At 35.5% G+C, this 19,685-nt stretch overlaps 1 protein-coding gene and 1 long non-coding RNA gene across 2 annotated transcripts in view; both read right to left on the minus strand.

Moving 5' to 3' along the window:
• The window catches only part of LOC107689320 (mirror-image polydactyly gene 1 protein), a 47,021-nt gene extending 41,059 nt beyond the window's left edge, over nucleotides 1-5,962 (minus strand). The window contains exons 1-3 of the mRNA XM_016487271.1: nucleotides 5,949-5,962; nucleotides 4,990-5,128; nucleotides 2,553-2,658 (exon numbers count right to left, since the gene is read on the minus strand). Coding sequence (XP_016342757.1) covers nucleotides 2,553-2,658; nucleotides 4,990-5,128; nucleotides 5,949-5,962 — 259 coding nt within the window. The remainder of the gene's footprint in view (nucleotides 1-2,552; nucleotides 2,659-4,989; nucleotides 5,129-5,948) is intronic.
• A 2,835-nt stretch (nucleotides 5,963-8,797) lies between these two features.
• LOC107689303 (uncharacterized) overlaps nucleotides 8,798-19,685 on the minus strand; it is a 26,459-nt gene continuing 15,571 nt past the window's right edge. The window contains exon 3 of the long non-coding RNA XR_001634321.1: nucleotides 8,798-8,865. This is a non-coding gene — a long non-coding RNA (uncharacterized LOC107689303). The remainder of the gene's footprint in view (nucleotides 8,866-19,685) is intronic.

The raw sequence follows: 19,685 nt of genomic DNA on the forward strand, positions 1-19,685 counted from the left end.
GAGAAAAAGGCTGCTATCAAATATATATTACTAAATGAATGAATGAATAAATCAACAAACACACAACCAAATAACGATTGAATGAATGCATGAATAAATGAATGAATAAATAGGCCTATGGCAAAGCAATATTGACTGCTAGCAAACATAAATGACTGAACGAAAGAACAAACTAACACAAAAGAATAATGAATAAACAAATAAATAAATGAACAAACTAACAAGTAAAAACAAGCAAAAAATGAACCGTGAGCCAATTTCCAAAGCATAATTATATACAAAAACACAAGCAAATATAAATTACTGACTGACCAGACAAACAAACAAAAAGAAATGAATAAATGAATTAACAATTTAACAAATAATATCAATAAAATGACAAATTAAATAATGGAAGTATCCATGAGTCCAATGCATTATTACACACAAAGGCAGCTAGCAAATATTAATGACTGAACAAACAAACAAACAAACAAATGAACAACTGAATGAATGAATGCAAAGAAATGAACCAATAAATAAATAAACGTATGAACCAACAAGCTAAATTATCTATGAACCAATTTCTAAAACCTTATAACACACAAAGGCTGCTAGCAAATATTAAAGGGGTCATATGATGCGATTTCAAGTTTTCCTTTCTCTTTGGAGTGTTACAAGCTGGTTGCTGCCACTGCCGCTGCCATGTTGTGAAGACACTGTGTGTTTCGTTGCAAAAGCGAAAATACTTTGTTTGGTCTTCCAAAAGAGGACACGACTAGAAATCAGTGGTTAAGTTGTATTTACAACACTGTTCCAGAACAGTTCAACCCAAATATTCAGATGTGAGCAACGCATTTTATGGAGGACTGTTTCCTGATCCTGGGAGAGTAGACTACAATGCCGGTGTTCTGACAAATAATGCTGACTCGCAGCCTGTAAGTACGTTTTCATATTTAAAGGATTTGCCACTGATGATTCAAACGTGAGTTTTGAGCAGTGTAGAGTAGCGCTTGTTGTTTGTCATTTCTCCGATCACAAATGCAGACATGGTTTTATGTTTGTGCAGCGCGATGCAAATCAACGCGTAAAAAGACAGTATAAGTCATTATAATCCGTAATTATGTCCCCACTGGATGCAACAAATGCCTCGTCTTCAGAAAGGCGGGGCATAGAGGAGAAACAATAATGTACAGTATGTGGAAAATTATGTTTTTTTTTTACCTTAAACCGCATAAACATATTTCATTACACCAAATACACAAAATGTTCTTTTTATCAACATCATATGACCCCTTTAATGACTGAACAAACATACAAACAAACAAACAACTGAACAACTGAATGAATGAATGCAAAGAAATTAACCAATAAATAAATAAACGGATGAACCAACAAGCTAAATTATCTATGAACCAATTTCTAAAACCTTATAACACACAAAGCCTGCTAGCAAATATAAATGACTGACTCACTGAGCGAACAAATGAACAAATGGACAATCAAGCATGAATGAATGAATGAATAGCAAATGAAATAATGAACTAACAAATTAAATGATCCATGATCCAATTTGCAAAGCATTATTACAGTCCAAGGCCACACCAAGAAATAAAGGAATTAATTTATTAAAATGGACAAAGGACACATGAATGAACAAAATAACAGACAAACAAACAAACAAAGAAGGTATAAAGAAATGCTTGAATGAAAACAAAATAAACAAACAAGCAGACTCCAGCTAAGAAAGTTTTGATCAAACATGCACTGATTTTAATTCACGCACCCGACCTGATCTGCACCAAACTCAAAAATCAAGCAGACAGTTTGGTAAAAACCACAGGATTTTGGCATTACCAAACGGTCCTTGGCACCATCTCTAATCCCACCGAAAGCAGCAGTTATCCATCACTCGCATCAATTCTTTCCTGCATGTTACGATAAACAGTCATTCCCACACTAAGCCACTACAAAGTTCACAAAGCAAATCAATATTGCTGGAATTTGCTGATTAAACATCTCCAACCTGAACCATACAAATCTTATTGAAATGAGGGCGGTGAATACATGCATTATCATTGCCTTATTAAATGAACAATTTGGCTACCTAATTGTGTCATATATATCATGTGTCACATGTTTCCGTTTAATTAACAAACTCTGAGGTGGCGCTTTTTAGCTAGTTAAGATCAAATGAAAAGTGAATATTGGCTAAATTTAAATATTTGTTCAGCAAAGGTGAGGAGCGTGTAGATTTCATTGACAAAATAATCAGTTACAGAGAGGAATGATCACTTCTGATGAAGGCGCTTTATGTTAGACATACTGGTTTATGTTTACAAATGTCAAAGTGTGCTTTTCTCGGGTTCTGCTGACATGTACTAACTAATTAATTAAAAAGTGTTTATTCTTCAGCTGTGTTGGAAGGTCAGACGTTTGCATTTAGAGATCTATGCAATGTCACACCTCACATTAAACACATAAAAAAGGTAAATGCTGCCATATTAAATGAGTCTACTTAATCTTGATTCTTTCCAACCATTTATATTTATTTCTTCACCCATGTGTCCTACCTGCTGCTCTCTCACTGGCACACGCCTCCTGCTCAGCCTCCTGTAGCTGAGAGTCCAGCAGCTTGGTTTCCAACTCTTTCTCCTTCAGCGCCAACCTGTCCTGGAGCTGCAAACACACAAGACATAAGTATAAGTTTATAACGGAGTTCATGAGGTCAACAAAATAAATAAATAAACGACATACCTGCTTGGTAGATAAACACTCATTTTTGTTTCGTTTGTGTCACTTCCACATTCTACCAAAAACTATAAATTAATAATAAAATTGTATGAAACTGCAGAACATTTCAGGTCATAAAATTCACCCAAAATGCTTACCAAGGCTGCATTTGGTCAGAAATACAGTAAAACGGTAATACTGTAAAATGTTATTATAATTGTACAATGTAATTTATTCCTGTGATGCAAAGCTGAATTTTCAGCATCATTACTTCAGTCTTTAGTGTCAAATGATCTTTCAGAAATCACCACTCAAGAACCATTTCTTATTATTATCAATGTTAAAAAACAGTTGTGCTACTTAATATTTTTGAGAAAACTGAGATTTTTTTTCAGGATTCTGCAATTAATAGAAAGTTCAAAAGAACAGAACTGTTTGAAATAGAATTTTGTAGCAATGTTTTATTGTCACTTTTGATAAATTTTGTGTCCTTGCTGAATAAAAGTATTCATTTCTTTAAAAAAAAAAAAACTCACCCCAAGTAAAACATTGTAATGGTTTAATTTTAAATAGGTTTAATTTTCTTTATGCAGAAAATAAAGTTTTGATGTGAATTATGACCTGAATATCATACTGTATATTGGCATCTGTTGGCCACACTTTCAATGAAAAACTCATATCAGCCAACCACAACTTTATAACCACTGCATCAAGCTTTTGTATTTGCACTACTACATCATATGATTCAGGACTTATAAAAAAAGAGGAACTGTCATGTCTTGGCTGTAAATCTGGATTGGTGAGTGATATTTTACAAGCCTCTCAATGATAGATTTAACCTCCTGTCTTAAATATTTTCATCCCGTCTGTTTTTGTCCTCCCGGACTTTGAAAACATGACGGGTTGGGCCAGAGTCCTCAAAGGGCTCTCTCAGATCACTGCCAGCAAAAACACACACTTGGGACATGTTCCTGCCCTTCCGTTAGGAGTCACAACTACTTGCAAACCGGGGACATCAATTACAGTCGTTTCCCCCCCTCCCTGACCCCTCAAGTGACAGGTCTCCAGATGGGTGCAGATATGCCACATACACTGACTAACACAATTTCAAGGCTCTACTCCTACGTCCCGAAAGAACAACGATGGAGCAAGAATATATAAAGCAGAATGCAATGCAGTTTACTAGAGGTCAACAACTACTTCTGCCCTCTTAGATTTCTGTCCCTTCCTGGCCACCTGATGTATAGTGATGACTTTTTACAATGCAATCAACCTCTGATGAATTCAACTAAATCCCGCCATCACATTATAGAAGTAAAATGAGTTGTAAGCACAAACTTCACAGATAGTAAACACTTATCTTCACAGATATTAAACATTTTCAAGTACTGCACTACCCACAATCGCAGAACTCACTGTTACCATGGAAACAGAAATTGTTGCAATCAGCACAGCATTGAGTTTTTTCAACCCAATGCCGACTAGCTTGGCAACATTTGCTAACAAAAGCTAGCTACCTACCTAAAGTTAGTTAGTTAATATGGAATGCATGGTTAGAGTATAAAGGACACTAGTGCCATTAGATAATAAAACGACAGATTGAGTGTGAACTGCAAAGGTATGTCAATGTTTGCTAACTTAAGCAGATCTGCTAGGAAAGACACATATGAAATAATTTTAGCAAAATGAGTTGTATCTGTGTTCATGTAGTGAAAACGAAACAAAGTAATGGCACGATCCTGTCTGACCTGGAATTTCGAATCTATAAGTCTATGTGGCTGTTGTAACTTTTTAGGTTAAATTAATGCAGCAAAACAACAACTGAAATATGTTGAAACTTTCAGAGTGTTGAAAACTTTTCATGAAGCACAAGACTAACAACCTAAATTTCAAAAAGAACGCTAGTCTAGTCTCTGATTGGATGAGCGGATTACAAAACAAATCAATCAACGAGTAAAAATGTAGACCGTAGTGAAGGACTAATAAACCTAAATAAAATTTTCGACAGGAATGAAAAAAAGGATGTGAGGGATAGAAGTACCGTGCGTTCAATGGATTGTACTGTTGTTTAACAACATACTGATTGTTCAACTAGCAAAACATCTTTCTGAAAAAATTTTCACTAGACAAAAACGCCATAAAACAGTTTTGAAAGTTGAGAGTTGTGAAAATTACATGAACCAGTACAAGACTGTAAGTCTATCCCTCACGGCCTCGTTTTAAGTTCGTGTTAAGATCGGAAACAGAATGACTGACTTCATGAACATGTGAATTCACCTTCTTATTGAGGTCTCTAAGGGAATCCAGCTCCTTCAGGAGAAAAGCAATGTTTTTCTCTCTATCCAGAACTGGGACTTGCTTTTTGGAGTCACTGATAACTTTGGAATTTCCCTGGTCCTCATGAGCATGAGCATGCCTTCAGAAAAGACAAAAGTTCATTAGAAATACTCTTATATTAAACTCCCAAACGGGCAACAAAAAATGAATCATTCACATTCTGACATGCAATTATCAAATACACAAGGGATGCGGTCTCCCACTTTCAAGAATATTACTGTGACTTATTTACTTTGAGATATTAGTCAAATCATACAGTTGACCTTTAAGGTAATATTAAAGTATTACTGCACTGTATTGCACGGTAAATTACTTCCCTCTTGTAGCCTCTTCAATTTGATTCAGTTCTTATTAAGGAGGCAAAGAAAATGCATTGGAATCTATATTTATAGATTCACGCTGCGATATAATTAAAATCATCTTACAATGGACAACCATGCTAAAAGTGAATATTACTGCTATATTCATATTCTATAAAGGCCTTCTCGATAGTACTCAAGACAGATTAAACTAAACAACTGTTGCATATGTTTGCAATGGCACACTATCTACTATTTTTTAAAGAAATTAGTAGTATGCAATATGAATACTTTGCACAGTATGCAAATTTTAGTACACACAGAAGAGTTGGATGACCTACTACATTTGTGTGGTATAACATTATATACACCATTATAACATATATATTATAACAAATACACCATTTATTTGTTACAATTATTTATTATTAGAATTATATTACATATATATTATATTACATATTACTACAACGGCCCGGTCCTGCAGATTTGCTTTATAAAACATTAGAAAGATTAGACCCTTCCTATCAGAGCAGGCCACACAACTCCTTGTCCAAGCTCTTGTTCTCTCCAGACTGGACTATTGTAATGCTCTCTTACGGGCCTTCCTGCATGTACTATCAAGCCTCTGCAACTGATCCAGAATGCAGCAGCGAGAGTTGTCTTCAACGAGCCGAAGAAAGCCAACGTCACAACTCTCTTTATCAGTTTGTACTGGCTGCCAATAGCCGCTTGCATCAAATTCAAGGTACTGATGCCTACAAGACAACTACTGGCTCTTCTCCAATATACTTAAACTCACTAGTTCAGACTTATGCGCCCTCCAGAAGCTTGTGTTCTGCAAGTGAACGACGCCTCGTGGTGCCATCCCAAAGAGGCACAAAACCACTCTCACTGACCTTTTCTTAGACTGTTCCCAGCTGGTGGAACGACTCAATTCCAGCAGCGGAGTCTTTAGCCATTTTCAAAAAACGTCTAAAGACACATCTTTTCATCAGTATCTGACCAATTAATACTAGCACTTACCTATTCTATTCATTTTTTCTAATTTATAAAAAAAAAAAAAACCTTGCTATGTGTACTGTGCTAGACTAACTGAGACTTGTCACATCACTTGTAATCTGTTGCTCTCTTGTTGGTCTGATTGCTTCTATAGTTATCCTCATTTGTAAGTCGCTTTGGATAAAAGCATCTGCTAAATCATTAAATGTAAATGTATTAAAGCAGTGAGATTACATGACAAAAAACAAAGCATTATTGTTGTTTATCATTACATACTGATTTCCATTCAATTTTATTTTATTTTCATTTAACACATTTTACATTAATGTACAAACGTTGCAACCATAACATATAAGACTTCCATTCTTCTGCTGTGAGATTACAGTCTGACCGTTTGAAAGGCAGCTCTGTTGGTTGGTTTGCGTCAGCTTTCTGAAAAGGAAACTAGGTCTGGCTGTCTTTCACGAGGGACTGTGGCGATCCGCGCCGAGTGACTGGCAGGGAAAACAAGGTCTTCTGTCAATGTTTCTGTAGCGCTCAGGGCCAGAGATACAGGCGGAGAGGCAAACACAGAGGCCTGTCTCTCTGGCAGCCTTTCTGAAAACATGCTTTTCTCCTTAGGGAAAGCTGGATGTAACCCGGATCGTTTGTGATCAAAACCAAAGAGTGACGGCCCCTAAATCAGAGACATATTAAACAAGTGCAAATTTGTGATGACAAAACTGGTCAAGATAGAGACTTGAAAGATACAACAAATGTTGAAATTGTGAGAAGCAGAGGGTGTATAAACTACTTTTAAAGGTAAAGTGCATAATTTCTAGGTAAAAACAATGTCTTTTAAACAGGTTTCCTGAAGTTGTCTGCCATTGGTCAGCCAAACAGATACTCCCTCCCCCAAATTCACACCATTGGTTGAGTGTTGCTGGGTGGGGCTGGTCGGGATGCTCAACAAACAGATCAATGTTTTGATAACGCCACAAAGCCACAATGTTTGCACATTTCAGTGGAATCAACCTACAAATGGTTTCCTTACAGCAGGAAAGAAAAATTACACACTTCAGCTTTTACATCTACAAGCAAATTAAACAGATAGTAGCACTAAGTGAAAGCACAAGGTCAAGTGCTACACAAAAAAGCCGCCTGGCCGTCCTGCGATTATAAAATATACATAAATCAGTTCAACATCAGTGCAATTCAAATTGAGCAAAACTCAAACAACAGAGCGCTTAAATCAAAAGCATCAAAAAGGGGGAATCATTCGGCATTAATAAATGAGTTGTGATGCTCGAGTCTTGCAACCACGATGTCCAAAAAGCTCCAGCTTAGCCGCCACAATTATTTAGCAAAAGGTCAGGTTTTGAAGTCGAGATCAGGGAGGTCTGCCTCATGGCTTTGTTGCTAGGGCTCTGCTCTCAGGATCGCTGGAGACAGTTATTAGTATTCCCCGTAAGACTCACCCGTGCAAACACGAAATTCAAACCATGAATAATAACGCCAAACACACTTATAGAAGCCCTTTGTCACACTGCAAATATGCGACTTTTGGATACATTGTTCCCTAACCTGGGTTACTTCTTTAATTTTATCTCCCTCTCCGGGTGTCTCTCACGCTGCATGTTTTGTTTCAAAGTAAAGCAAGGACATGAAGCAAATATCAAAGACCTTCAAGAGTTCTGACCCAAAGAGGACAGACTTTTTACAAGTCATATTCTCCTGCAAAACAAACACAACAATCAGTGTCAGACGTAAATAAAAATACTACTAAATTTGCAATATATATTGCTTTTAAACACTAAAAATGTAAAAATATAGCCAAAATGTACTTTAAACACATTGCAAACTGAGCTAATTTATAATTTCAGTATACACAATGTGTACTTTCACTATACACAAATAAAAAACAAATCAACAGCTTAAATTTTACAGGTGTATATTGCTTTAAAATGCTATAAATATAGAATTTACAAACAAAATTCACATTTAAATTGTTCAGTGATGTTCAGCAAATTTCATTATATAAGTTGTAGCTCTCTACAAAAACAGAGCAATTCTACTGCAAAGTGTAAATCAATAAATTTGTCATAAATAATAACATAAATACAAGTTTAAATCATAAAGTGAGCCAATTCAGTACTGAAATGCTTTAAAATAATTAACATAAAATCTTCCATTGCAAAATACATTTCACCTGCAACCAATTTACTTTTGCATCACACTAAGAATGAACAAACTAAACCAGCAGCTGATTTTTAAACATTGTAACACCGTTTTGGATTTAGAAAACACATCTCTGCAAAGATATCATTACAGCGTGCCTGCAATGTACACTGATAAACATTTCGCACATATTAAAAAATCGTCCTTAATTGTAACACGTGGAAGAAAGCCATTGACAAACAGTGTAAAATGAGCCGAGGAAGGCATCTTTACCCAAGTTGTGGTGTGGTCTCTGAACAATGGTGATTTACAGGGGACGGCAGCCTTTGTTTCAGTTCTTCATTGACTTTAGGATTAGCTGGAAATATATAGAAGGGGTATGATTAATTTCACTGCGGAAAAAAATGCTTTTCATTCACAGGCTCTAGCTCACTCCTTTTCCATTAGCCTTAGAAAGGTTAGTATTAATTACAGCCTGTCAATATGATCTCGGGGTGCTTGGTGGAGAGCAATCTTTAATAACGTCTGGAGTAGAGGCAGAAAACAAGACAGGCGGCTTTTAATTTGCTGTGTGAAATTATGCTTTAAGACTTTGTCTTTATCTCATCCACTGTGTACCAGTGCTTTACCTCACAGTTTATGAAGGACTAATGAACGCGGGCAATTAACAAAGCGTAATCCCACCATGCAATCGTTTTAATGCTTTTAGCTATCAGAAAAGTAAACAGCCATTTAATACAGCTCAAGCCATATCAGATCCTAGTCAGGAAGCGCCAATTAAAGCGTCATCTACTCAGGTGTAATTAAATAATGGTGGATAATTTAGTTCCGTGAACGGAAGCTAATTCATAAGCAAGCAACAAACGGACAGGAGGCAATTAGCAGGAACGCTGACATTCAGACGGCAGAGCCTGTTGATCGCTGGTGGTAGGAGTCGTGGTGGAGAGCTTCCCTCTAGTGGTGGAGCTTCTGAGACAAGAACTTCTTAACACAACACACACCGGGGGCTTACAAACGTAAACACTTACCATTTCAGTCCTGTCAACTGTAGGTGCTTTGCGGTGTCACATTTACAAACCAAATGAATGCAGAACATCTTCAAGCAAGGGACGGACTGAACCAGGCAAACGCAGAATGTTTCCCTCGTGTTTCCTGGTTGGTTCTTTTTTGGGAACCACTTTGGTTAGGAAAACCTCACAAATGTCTTCTAAAAGGTTCCCGCTTCCCACACCACCAGGATTTTCAACAAAAATCTGAGACTGCACTCACAAAGTGCAATTTCTAGCCAAAGCAATATTTTAGAGCTTAAAAAACACTTTCCCTGACATTTCATATTGTATTCATTCATATTATAGCATTTCCAATTGTAAAAATGACCTAATATTTCCAGTTGGAATCCTGTAATTTTTTTTTTCTTTTTAAGAGTGCAAAACATACAACATACGGTGAACACAAAACACAAAAACAGCAACAGAATCCCGCATCTTGGCTTAGAAAGCTCTTCTGGAATGAAAGATTTTGTTCTTCATGCATCTCTTAAACATTTTCAGTTTTCTGTGCTGAACTGCTCATTATGTTTAACTAAAAGACCTCATGAAGCCATTGGATTGACACATTTCGTTTTCTGTGTTGATGTACACTACCGTTCAAAAGATTGGGGTCAGTAAGATTTGTTTTTGAAAGAAATTAATACTTTTATTTAGCAAGGATGCATTAAATTGATGAAAAGCACTGTAACTGTAAAGACATTTATAGTGCTAAAAAACTATTCCTTTCAACTTTCTATTCATCAAAGAATTCTGAAAAAAATGTATCACAGTTCCCACAAAAATAACTGTTAAGAAATGTTCCTAAGCATCAAATCAGCATATTAGAATGATTTCTGAAGGATCACGTGACACTGAAAACTGCTGAAAATTCAACTTTGCCATCACAAGGAAAAAAATATAATTTAAAACCTATTCAAATAGAAAATGTTCTTTAATATATATATATATTTTTTTTACAGTACTGTTTTTATATAAATGCAGCATTTATGAGCATAAGAATCCTTAAAAAACAAATCTTTTGAATGGTAGTGGTCTACTTAAGAAATGGCAAAACATATCAAAATGTCTTTTTTAAATAATCAACAGGCTTTAGTTTAAATCATATCAGTGAATTATGACTTGCTACTTGCTATGTAGAAAGAATCTTGGACAAAACTGATCAAGATTGGACAAAAATCCAATTTTTGCTTATTTTATTTTATTATGTTTATTTATTTATTAAGGTTAATTTGATCAACCTTTAGGAGCACACTACCAAAGCACATAAATGACCACAAAGTTAACAGACATTTTTAAAAGCCACACTCTTAAAAACAAACGGTTCTTTATTGGCATCCATCATTTTTTATAGGAAAACTGTAAAAGATATTTAGATTATTAAAATGTTCTTCACACTTAGAAGAAAATGGTTATTTTAAGAACTCTTCACTGAAAGGTTCTTTGAGGAACCCAAAATGGTCCTGCTATGGCACTGCTGTGAAAACTTCCTTGTGAAACCCTTATTTTTAAGGGTGAAATTTTTTATTTTTTTTTCACCAACTATTTTTAATTCCCAGCATCTTTAAAGATGGTATATGTAAATAAGAAAAACCACAGGACAAAGCTCATGAAAACGATATAGGGGAGGACAGACAGCATGAGAGAAAGTTGGCAGAAGAGAGCTAAGAAGACATAAAAAGTGAGTGCTCTTGGGAGGTTGTGCGCGAGGCGGGTGGGGGTGACCCCTGGGGCAGATGCCAGTGGAACGTTATCCTCGCGCTGTAAGCCAGCACACACCGCTCACACTGCTCACACGCTATTCAGCTCAGACACAGTCAGGCGTGAACGGACAACTGGCTTTTTGTGCCAAACACCACAGGGCTCCATTAATCTCAGTGATAGACTCTGAGCGGGAGCTGGCCCCGCACACCGCACTTTCACAGAGAAAGAGAGGAGGACGAGGATGAAGAAAGACTTTAAAGATAGTAGGTACGGGACACTGAAAACTGCTGAAAATTCAACTTTGCCATCACAAGGAAAAAAATATAATTTAAAACCTATTCAAATAGAAAATGTTCTTTAATATATATATATATTTTTTTTACAGTACTGTTTTTATATAAATGCAGCATTTATGAGCATAAGAATCCTTAAAAAACAAATCTTTTGAATGGTAGTGGTCTACTTAAGAAATGGCAAAACATATCAAAATGTCTTTTTTAAATAATCAACAGGCTTTAGTTTAAATCATATCAGTGAATTATGACTTGCTACTTGCTATGTAGAAAGAATCTTGGACAAAACTGATCAAGATTGGACAAAAATCCAATTTTTGCTTATTTTATTTTATTATGTTTATTTATTTATTAAGGTTAATTTGATCAACCTTTAGGAGCACACTACCAAAGCACATAAATGACCACAAAGTTAACAGACATTTTTAAAAGCCACACTCTTAAAAACAAACGGTTCTTTATTGGCATCCATCATTTTTTATAGGAAAACTGTAAAAGATATTTAGATTATTAAAATGTTCTTCACACTTAGAAGAAAATGGTTATTTTAAGAACTCTTCACTGAAAGGTTCTTTGAGGAACCCAAAATGGTCCTGCTATGGCACTGCTGTGAAAACTTCCTTGTGAAACCCTTATTTTTAAGGGTGAAATTTTTTATTTTTTTTTCACCAACTATTTTTAATTCCCAGCATCTTTAAAGATGGTATATGTAAATAAGAAAAACCACAGGACAAAGCTCATGAAAACGATATAGGGGAGGACAGACAGCATGAGAGAAAGTTGGCAGAAGAGAGCTAAGAAGACATAAAAAGTGAGTGCTCTTGGGAGGTTGTGCGCGAGGCGGGTGGGGGTGACCCCTGGGGCAGATGCCAGTGGAACGTTATCCTCGCGCTGTAAGCCAGCACACACCGCTCACACTGCTCACACGCTATTCAGCTCAGACACAGTCAGGCGTGAACGGACAACTGGCTTTTTGTGCCAAACACCACAGGGCTCCATTAATCTCAGTGATAGACTCTGAGCGGGAGCTGGCCCCGCACACCGCATTTTCACAGAGAAAGAGAGGAGGACGAGGATGAAGAAAGACTTTAAAGATAGTAGGTACGGCTAAGACGCCTGGTAATCTGTTACCACTAACAAGAGAAAGCAGCTTTGGAAAAGACAGAAAGGGGGAAAAAAACAACACAAAGCATACAAACCTGACCTTTTGATGTTCACGTAATTTTCAGCGAGACACGTTAAACAGTTCCCAGAAAAGAGCGCTTTACCAAATAAATTTGGACCGATTCATTGATTGACACCGTTTCCTGAGAGAACCACCCCCAAGAAATTTAATGAAACTGATACTATCCAATAATCCGATATTGAAAAACAGGGAAGAGCTCGTTCTGGCTTAATGAAAGTTTGAATTGTGCTGAGTGGCAATAGGAGGCCTGTTTCATTGTGGCTCCTGCTCCAGATGGTGAATTAGCATCACATCTACATTTTCTGCATAATCTGCAGGAGTTTCATGATAGATTAATGAGCTATTAGCCTTGGTGCTCGCAGGGCAGTGACGAAAAACTACATTCACACCAAAGCTTGCAGAGCGTAACATGCTACAATGAAGCCAATAACCAGTCATTGTGTATAAACAGTGGCTCTACGGCTAGTTGAGGAGCTGATTTAAATCAAATCAGAGTTTAATTGCATTTTATTCCTCTTAAGCAAATGCTCAAATGATTACATGAATCACAAACCTAATAGCTAAACAGTTAAAAGTACCAAAAGATAAGTTAACGGTCACTGATTGAATTAAAGTGTGTGATTTTTTTTATGTTAAAATACTATGTCTTATTCCAGCTTCATATCCAGAAATTGTAATATATTCACAAGTTGACTGCCCAAAAATATATTAATATTGTGGCACACAGTAGCACTATCTCAACCAATGGTATGAGTTTAGGGCGGGACTATCTGTTTGACTGGCCAATGCAGACAGAGATATGTTCGGGAAACCTATTTGAGAACAATTACATAAAAACATTATTTTAGCAATTTCATTTTGTGATGCTAGTGGTGAATAAATCTAAGCTTAGGTTTTTCTTAAAAATTATATATTTACATTTACATTTAGTAATTTAGCAGACGCTTTTATCCAAAGCGACTTACAAATGAGGACAAAAATATAAAATATATCTATATCTATATAATATTAATACTCTATTATTTTTCTATACTGTGGTAATTACAATGTGAAAATGAGAGCAATTTAAAAACGTATCTGTCAACTCTCTAGACATGTGAAAAAGATACAAAAGAGGAAGCTTTTCCTTCATCAATATTCATTCACGGGGATAAAACATGAGTAAATAAAGAAACATTAATAGGTTAGAAGCCCACATCAAATGTAAAAGACAGCTCAAATCCTGCAAAACAGCATTTGCCACTTAAAGCCACTTTATCCTTCCTTCAAACTGTTCTCATTTCAATTTGTCCTTTGCTGTCACTCAGTGATCTTCATTTTCCTGTCTTGTAGACTTTAAGCTAATTGCCTCGGTGGGCTACTTATTATTCATGTACAATTATTGCAGTGTAATATCTTTAAATCCTTTTAAATGACCATTCATGCATCGCATTCATTGAAAATGCCTTTGATGTCTGTCAAAGATGGAATTCTTCAAAAAGAAATGTCTAAGCCCAATTTCAATCACTCGAAGAGGGGGGTTTGGCGTTTCCCTCTAATATAAACTAAATTCCATTAATTTTTTAAGCTGCATTTAATGCATTTCCTCCACAAAAAGTTTCCAGATTCTTCAGGCTGTCATCTGTATTCCAGCTGACTTTATGAATATTAATAACAGTGTTATCCTGATTAAACGGGCTTCATGTGAAATCCTCGTGAATCTACGAGCTCAGGATTCTCGTCTTACCGATTCTTTATGAATTTTGATACGGACATTAATGTGGAGAGAGTCTTAAAGCAGGTTTAATTGTACAGCATGCTTGTTCTGCAGAAGGAAAAAGGCAGACATGAATTGATTTGATATGGATAAACAGGCTCTTTTTTATGGGGAGGTGCACACAAGCACCTGGGTGCACCCCGCTGTGTAATTTGATTGTCACGGGCTGTCACAAAGCTTTGAATGGTCTTGACTTTTCCTGGATCAAAAGATTTTATTGACTCGCTGACAGATATTAACAACAGAAACTGTTTTTGTCAATCAGTTACATGTGCTGTGAGCTGATTCTATCTCACTGGAGGGCTGGTATTTGTTTCCTTTTTCCATCTGTTAATGCCGATAAGTGAAAACTGTTTCTGACTCAAAAATAACTGCAACTGAAGGAACAGGAATGAAGACAAAACAACAACTTGACTTTAAAAAGCTGCAAAAGTTAAACATTAAAAGCAAACTATATAAAGTCAGAGAGCGCTACTGAAAATGATTCTATTATGATAAAATATTCTATTCTAATAAATACAAAAATTAAATCAATTATTTATCAAATGCAATTAATAAATATTTTACATAAATTAAATTAATTATTAATTATTTAAATTAATAATTAATTAATTAATTAATTATTTTACTAATTATATTTTTAGCACGAAACAGCATAAGAATGTGAGTGAAAAGTTGAACTGAAAAATTTACATATTTTGACAATGTCGTATTATTAGGCATGTTCCACTTGAGCTGACATAAACTCAATGTGGTCTCAGATAAACATCATAAATTAATAATAAAACTAAATTAATATAATAACTTGCTATTTATTAATATTATTTAAGATTTATTTACGGGGTGTCAGTCTTCAAATCTAGACCAAGATACTACACCATCTATAAGAGAGTATTTATAATTCAGACAGTAAAAATTAAAGTTAATGATTCTTCAAATGAATGCTGAGATCAAAGTGAGGCTCTTCAACATATGTGGCACTAATAAAGACCAACACCAACCCTGATTTCATATTTAGCTGAAATGCCAAAAGAAAAAAGAAAAAAAGCATAAACAATTCTCAACTTGTGGAACTCCTAACTAAAAATATTGATTGGATCAAGTAGATGATTAACCAATCCTGACGAAAGATAAACCTTGAGGGGGTTTAGAGCTTTTTGGATCTTCAGCAAACAAACCCACTCAAATAGACTATAAATCAAAATGATCGTGTCCTACTTGGAAAGTTTACTTGTATTCAATTGCATCATCATCTTCAGAGACAAAAACAACATTTTAGAAGGAGCTCTAAATCAAGTTTGAGACTTTGTTAAGCCATCCTAATTTTACTTGCGATGTGCATATAATAGTTACGTAAAATTGTTCTCTCCAAACAATCTTTTACCAGGTGGCTAGTTAAAAAAGTAGCTAATCAAAATAGAATAATAGAAAACCTCCAGGACCATCAATGTCACTTTATTGAAGGTCTAAAATTGAGACCTTCTGATGTGAAAGCATAATTCCTCGCATTACTTGAGAATTATCCAGGTAGGCCTTATGTTTCTTAGATGATAGAGACGTCTAGCAGGGAGAGTGGGATCTGTGAAGCAGGACGGCGCGTCTTACGGGCGTAAAGCTCATTCTCAGAGCAGGCGCAGTGATAATTGAATTGAGCCTGTGGGAAATGAGCTAGCACTAGCATCTCAGATCTCTCTGATAGATCCATCCTCCGTGGCGTCTACCTGTTTGAAAACAGTTAGCCTACATAAAAACATATATATATATATATATTCTTGCAATTTGATTTTATATGTAAAAAGATACATATATGCATACATATACATATGTATATAATATTCTTTTCTTATTTTACTATATTGTGTTAATTACAATGTGAAAATGTGAAAGCCTGTTAGAGCAATTTAAAAACATATCATGTGAAGAAGACACAAAAGAAGAAGCTTTTCAGATTTTACTATCATTTCCTTCAGATAATGTAGAAGATTTCATCCATATTCGTTCACAGGGATAAAACGTGAGTAAATAACGGAACATTAATAGGTTAGAAGCCCGCATCAACTGTAAAAGACGGCTCAAATCTTACAAAACAGCATTTGCCACTTAAAGCCACTTTATCCTTCCTTCAAACTGTTCTCATTTCAATTTGTCCTTTGCTGTCACTCAGTGATCTTCATTTTCCTGTCTTGTAGACTTTAAGCTAATTGCCTCGGTGGGCTACTTATTATTCATGTACAATTATTGCAGTGTAATATCTTTAAATCCTTTTAAATGACCATTCATGCATCGCATTCATTGAAAATGCCTTTGATGTCTGTCAAAGATGGAATTCTTCAAAAAGAAATGTCTAAGCCCAATTTCAATCACTCGAAGAGGGGGGTTTGGCGTTTCCCTCTAATATAAACTAAATTCCATTAATTTTTTAAGCTGCATTTAATGCATTTCCTCCACAAAAAGTTTCCAGATTCTTCAGGCTGTCATCTGTATTCCAGCTGACTTTATGAATATTAATAACAGTGTTATCCTGATTAAACGGGCTTCATGTGAAATCCTCGTGAATCTACGAGCTCAGGATTCTCGTCTTACCGATTCTTTATGAATTTTGATACGGACATTAATGTGGAGAGAGTCTTAAAGCAGGTTTAATTGTACAGCATGCTTGTTCTGCAGAAGGAAAAAGGCAGACATGAATTGATTTGATATGGATAAACAGGCTCTTTTTTATGGGGAGGTGCACACAAGCACCTGGGTGCACCCCGCTGTGTAATTTGATTGTCACGGGCTGTCACAAAGCTTTGAATGGTCTTGACTTTTCCTGGATCAAAAGATTTTATTGACTCGCTGACAGATATTAACAACAGAAACTGTTTTTGTCAATCAGTTACATGTGCTGTAGGCTGATTCCATCTCACTGGAGGGCTGGTATTTGTTTCCATTTTCCATCTGTTAATGCCGATAAATGAAAACGGTTTCTGACTCAAAAATAGCTGCAACTGAACGAATGAGGGTGGAGACAAAACAACAATTTGATTTTAAAAACTTGCAAAAGTTAAAAGCATTAAAGCAAACTATATAATGTCAGAGAGCACTACTGAAAATGCTTCTATTAGGCTTCTCTCGTTTAATAAATAATAATAGAGTTATAAATAAATGCAAAAAAATGAATACTTATGTATTGAATTTAATTAATAAATGATTCAAATAATTTAATTAAATCAATAAAATTAATAATTTAATTATTTTTTACTAATAACTAAAATAATAATACATTTTTTTTTGCATGAATCAGCATAAAAATGTGACTAAAAATGGAATTGAAAAATGGACATGATTTTGACAACGCCTTATTATTAGGCATGTTCCATTCAAGCTGGCATAAACTGTATTTTATGTCTTTGATTCTTTGTATGAAATTACATTTTGAATCCCTGCTTTTCGATGTGGTCTCTGACTTCTGAACCCTGCAGTATACAGCATAAAAAATTGATGATGATAATAATAAAAATAAAAATTAACAAAATAAAAACACTTACTTTTTCTTAATGCTATTTAAGAAGAACTTTTATCTATTTACAGGGAGTCAGTCTCCTCGAATCAAGACCGAGATACTATAAAAACTATTTATATTTCAGACAGTAAAAATATAAGTTAATGATTCTTCAAATGCATGCTGAGAACAAAGTGAGGCTATTCAACATCTGTGGCACAAATAAACTTCGGACCAACTTTGTACCCTGATTTCATATTTAGCTGAAATGCCAAAAGGAAAAAAAAAATGCATAAACAATTCTCAGCTTGTGGAACTCCTAACTAAAAATATTGATTGGATCAAGTAGATGATTAACCAATCCAGATGAAAGATAAAACTTGAGGGGGTTTAGAGCTTGTTGGATCTTCAGCAAACAAACCCACTCAAATAGACTATAAATCAAAAAAATTGTGGCCTACTAGGAAAAGTATTCAGTTGCATCATCATCTTCAGCGACAAAAACACAACATTTTAGAGGGAGCTCTAAATCAAGTTTACGAGACTTTGTAAAGCCAACCTTAATTTTATTTGAGATATGCATATAACAGTTACGTAAAAGTATTCTCTCTGAATAATCTTTTAGCAGGTGGTTAGTTAAAAAAAAATCCTCCAGGACCATCAATGTCACTTTACTAAAGGTCTAAAATTACGCAGTCTCTCAAATGAAAGCATAATTCCTCACATTACTTGAAAATTCTCGAGGTAGGCCTTATGTTTCTTAGATAATGGAGATGTCTAGCAGGGAGAGTGGGATCTGTGAAGCAAGACGGCGCATCTTACGGGCGTAAAGTTCATTCTCAGAGCAGGCACAGTGATAATTGAAATGAGTCTGTGGGAAATGAGCTAGCGCTGGCATTTCTGATCTCTTTGATGGATCCGTCCTCGGTGGCGTCTATCAGGCCGCGATTCACTGATCCTCCTGCATTAATGGGGGGAGGAGAAATGACCCTCCAAATCTACTAGGATGAGTGCCTCAATTTCCCCATATCCAGCTAATTTGGGTGCGAGAGAAGCGTGAGCCACGCTAAGAGTAAAGAAAGCCCCCACCCCACAACTGCCTTTAAACAGGCCTGCTTTGAATGAATAAAAGCAGGCAAAATACCCCCCAAGATGTGCAATAGGATAAACCCTGAATGCTCTGTATTGTGTGTTTGATCCTGTCAATTATCAGTTATGACATGAGTGATATGATTCAAGCCAAATACTCGGAATCGGAATCACTGCATAAAATACACTTTAAAAACTTACAACTTGACCCAGTCAGACTAATATAGATAAACCTTAATTATCAACCAAGGTCAGAAAACACTGCACAGATAATCAGATTATTAAGTCACATGACTCCTATGCACTATGTATATTATATATACATATACATAAAGTATATTATAGTAGTATACATATATTTTTTAAAACCAATATGCTATATCCTAAAATACACTAATATTTTGTCAAGCATTTGACAAAATGACCCTTGACCTCCAAACTCAATCACCCATTTAGACCCCATATTTTTGTATAAAGCTCTCTGTTGTACTTCCACCATCAATAACCTCTTAGTTTAATTCCTAAATTGTGACCCAGGACCACAAAACCTGTCTTAAGTGTCAATTTTTCAAAATTGAGATTTATACACCATCTGAAAGCTGAATAAATAAGCTTTCCAT

The sequence above is a fragment of the Sinocyclocheilus anshuiensis genome, unplaced genomic scaffold (assembly GCF_001515605.1).
Source record: "Sinocyclocheilus anshuiensis isolate Anshui unplaced genomic scaffold, SAMN03320099.WGS_v1.1 scaffold1006, whole genome shotgun sequence".
Lineage (NCBI taxonomy): Eukaryota > Metazoa > Chordata > Actinopteri > Cypriniformes > Cyprinidae > Sinocyclocheilus > Sinocyclocheilus anshuiensis.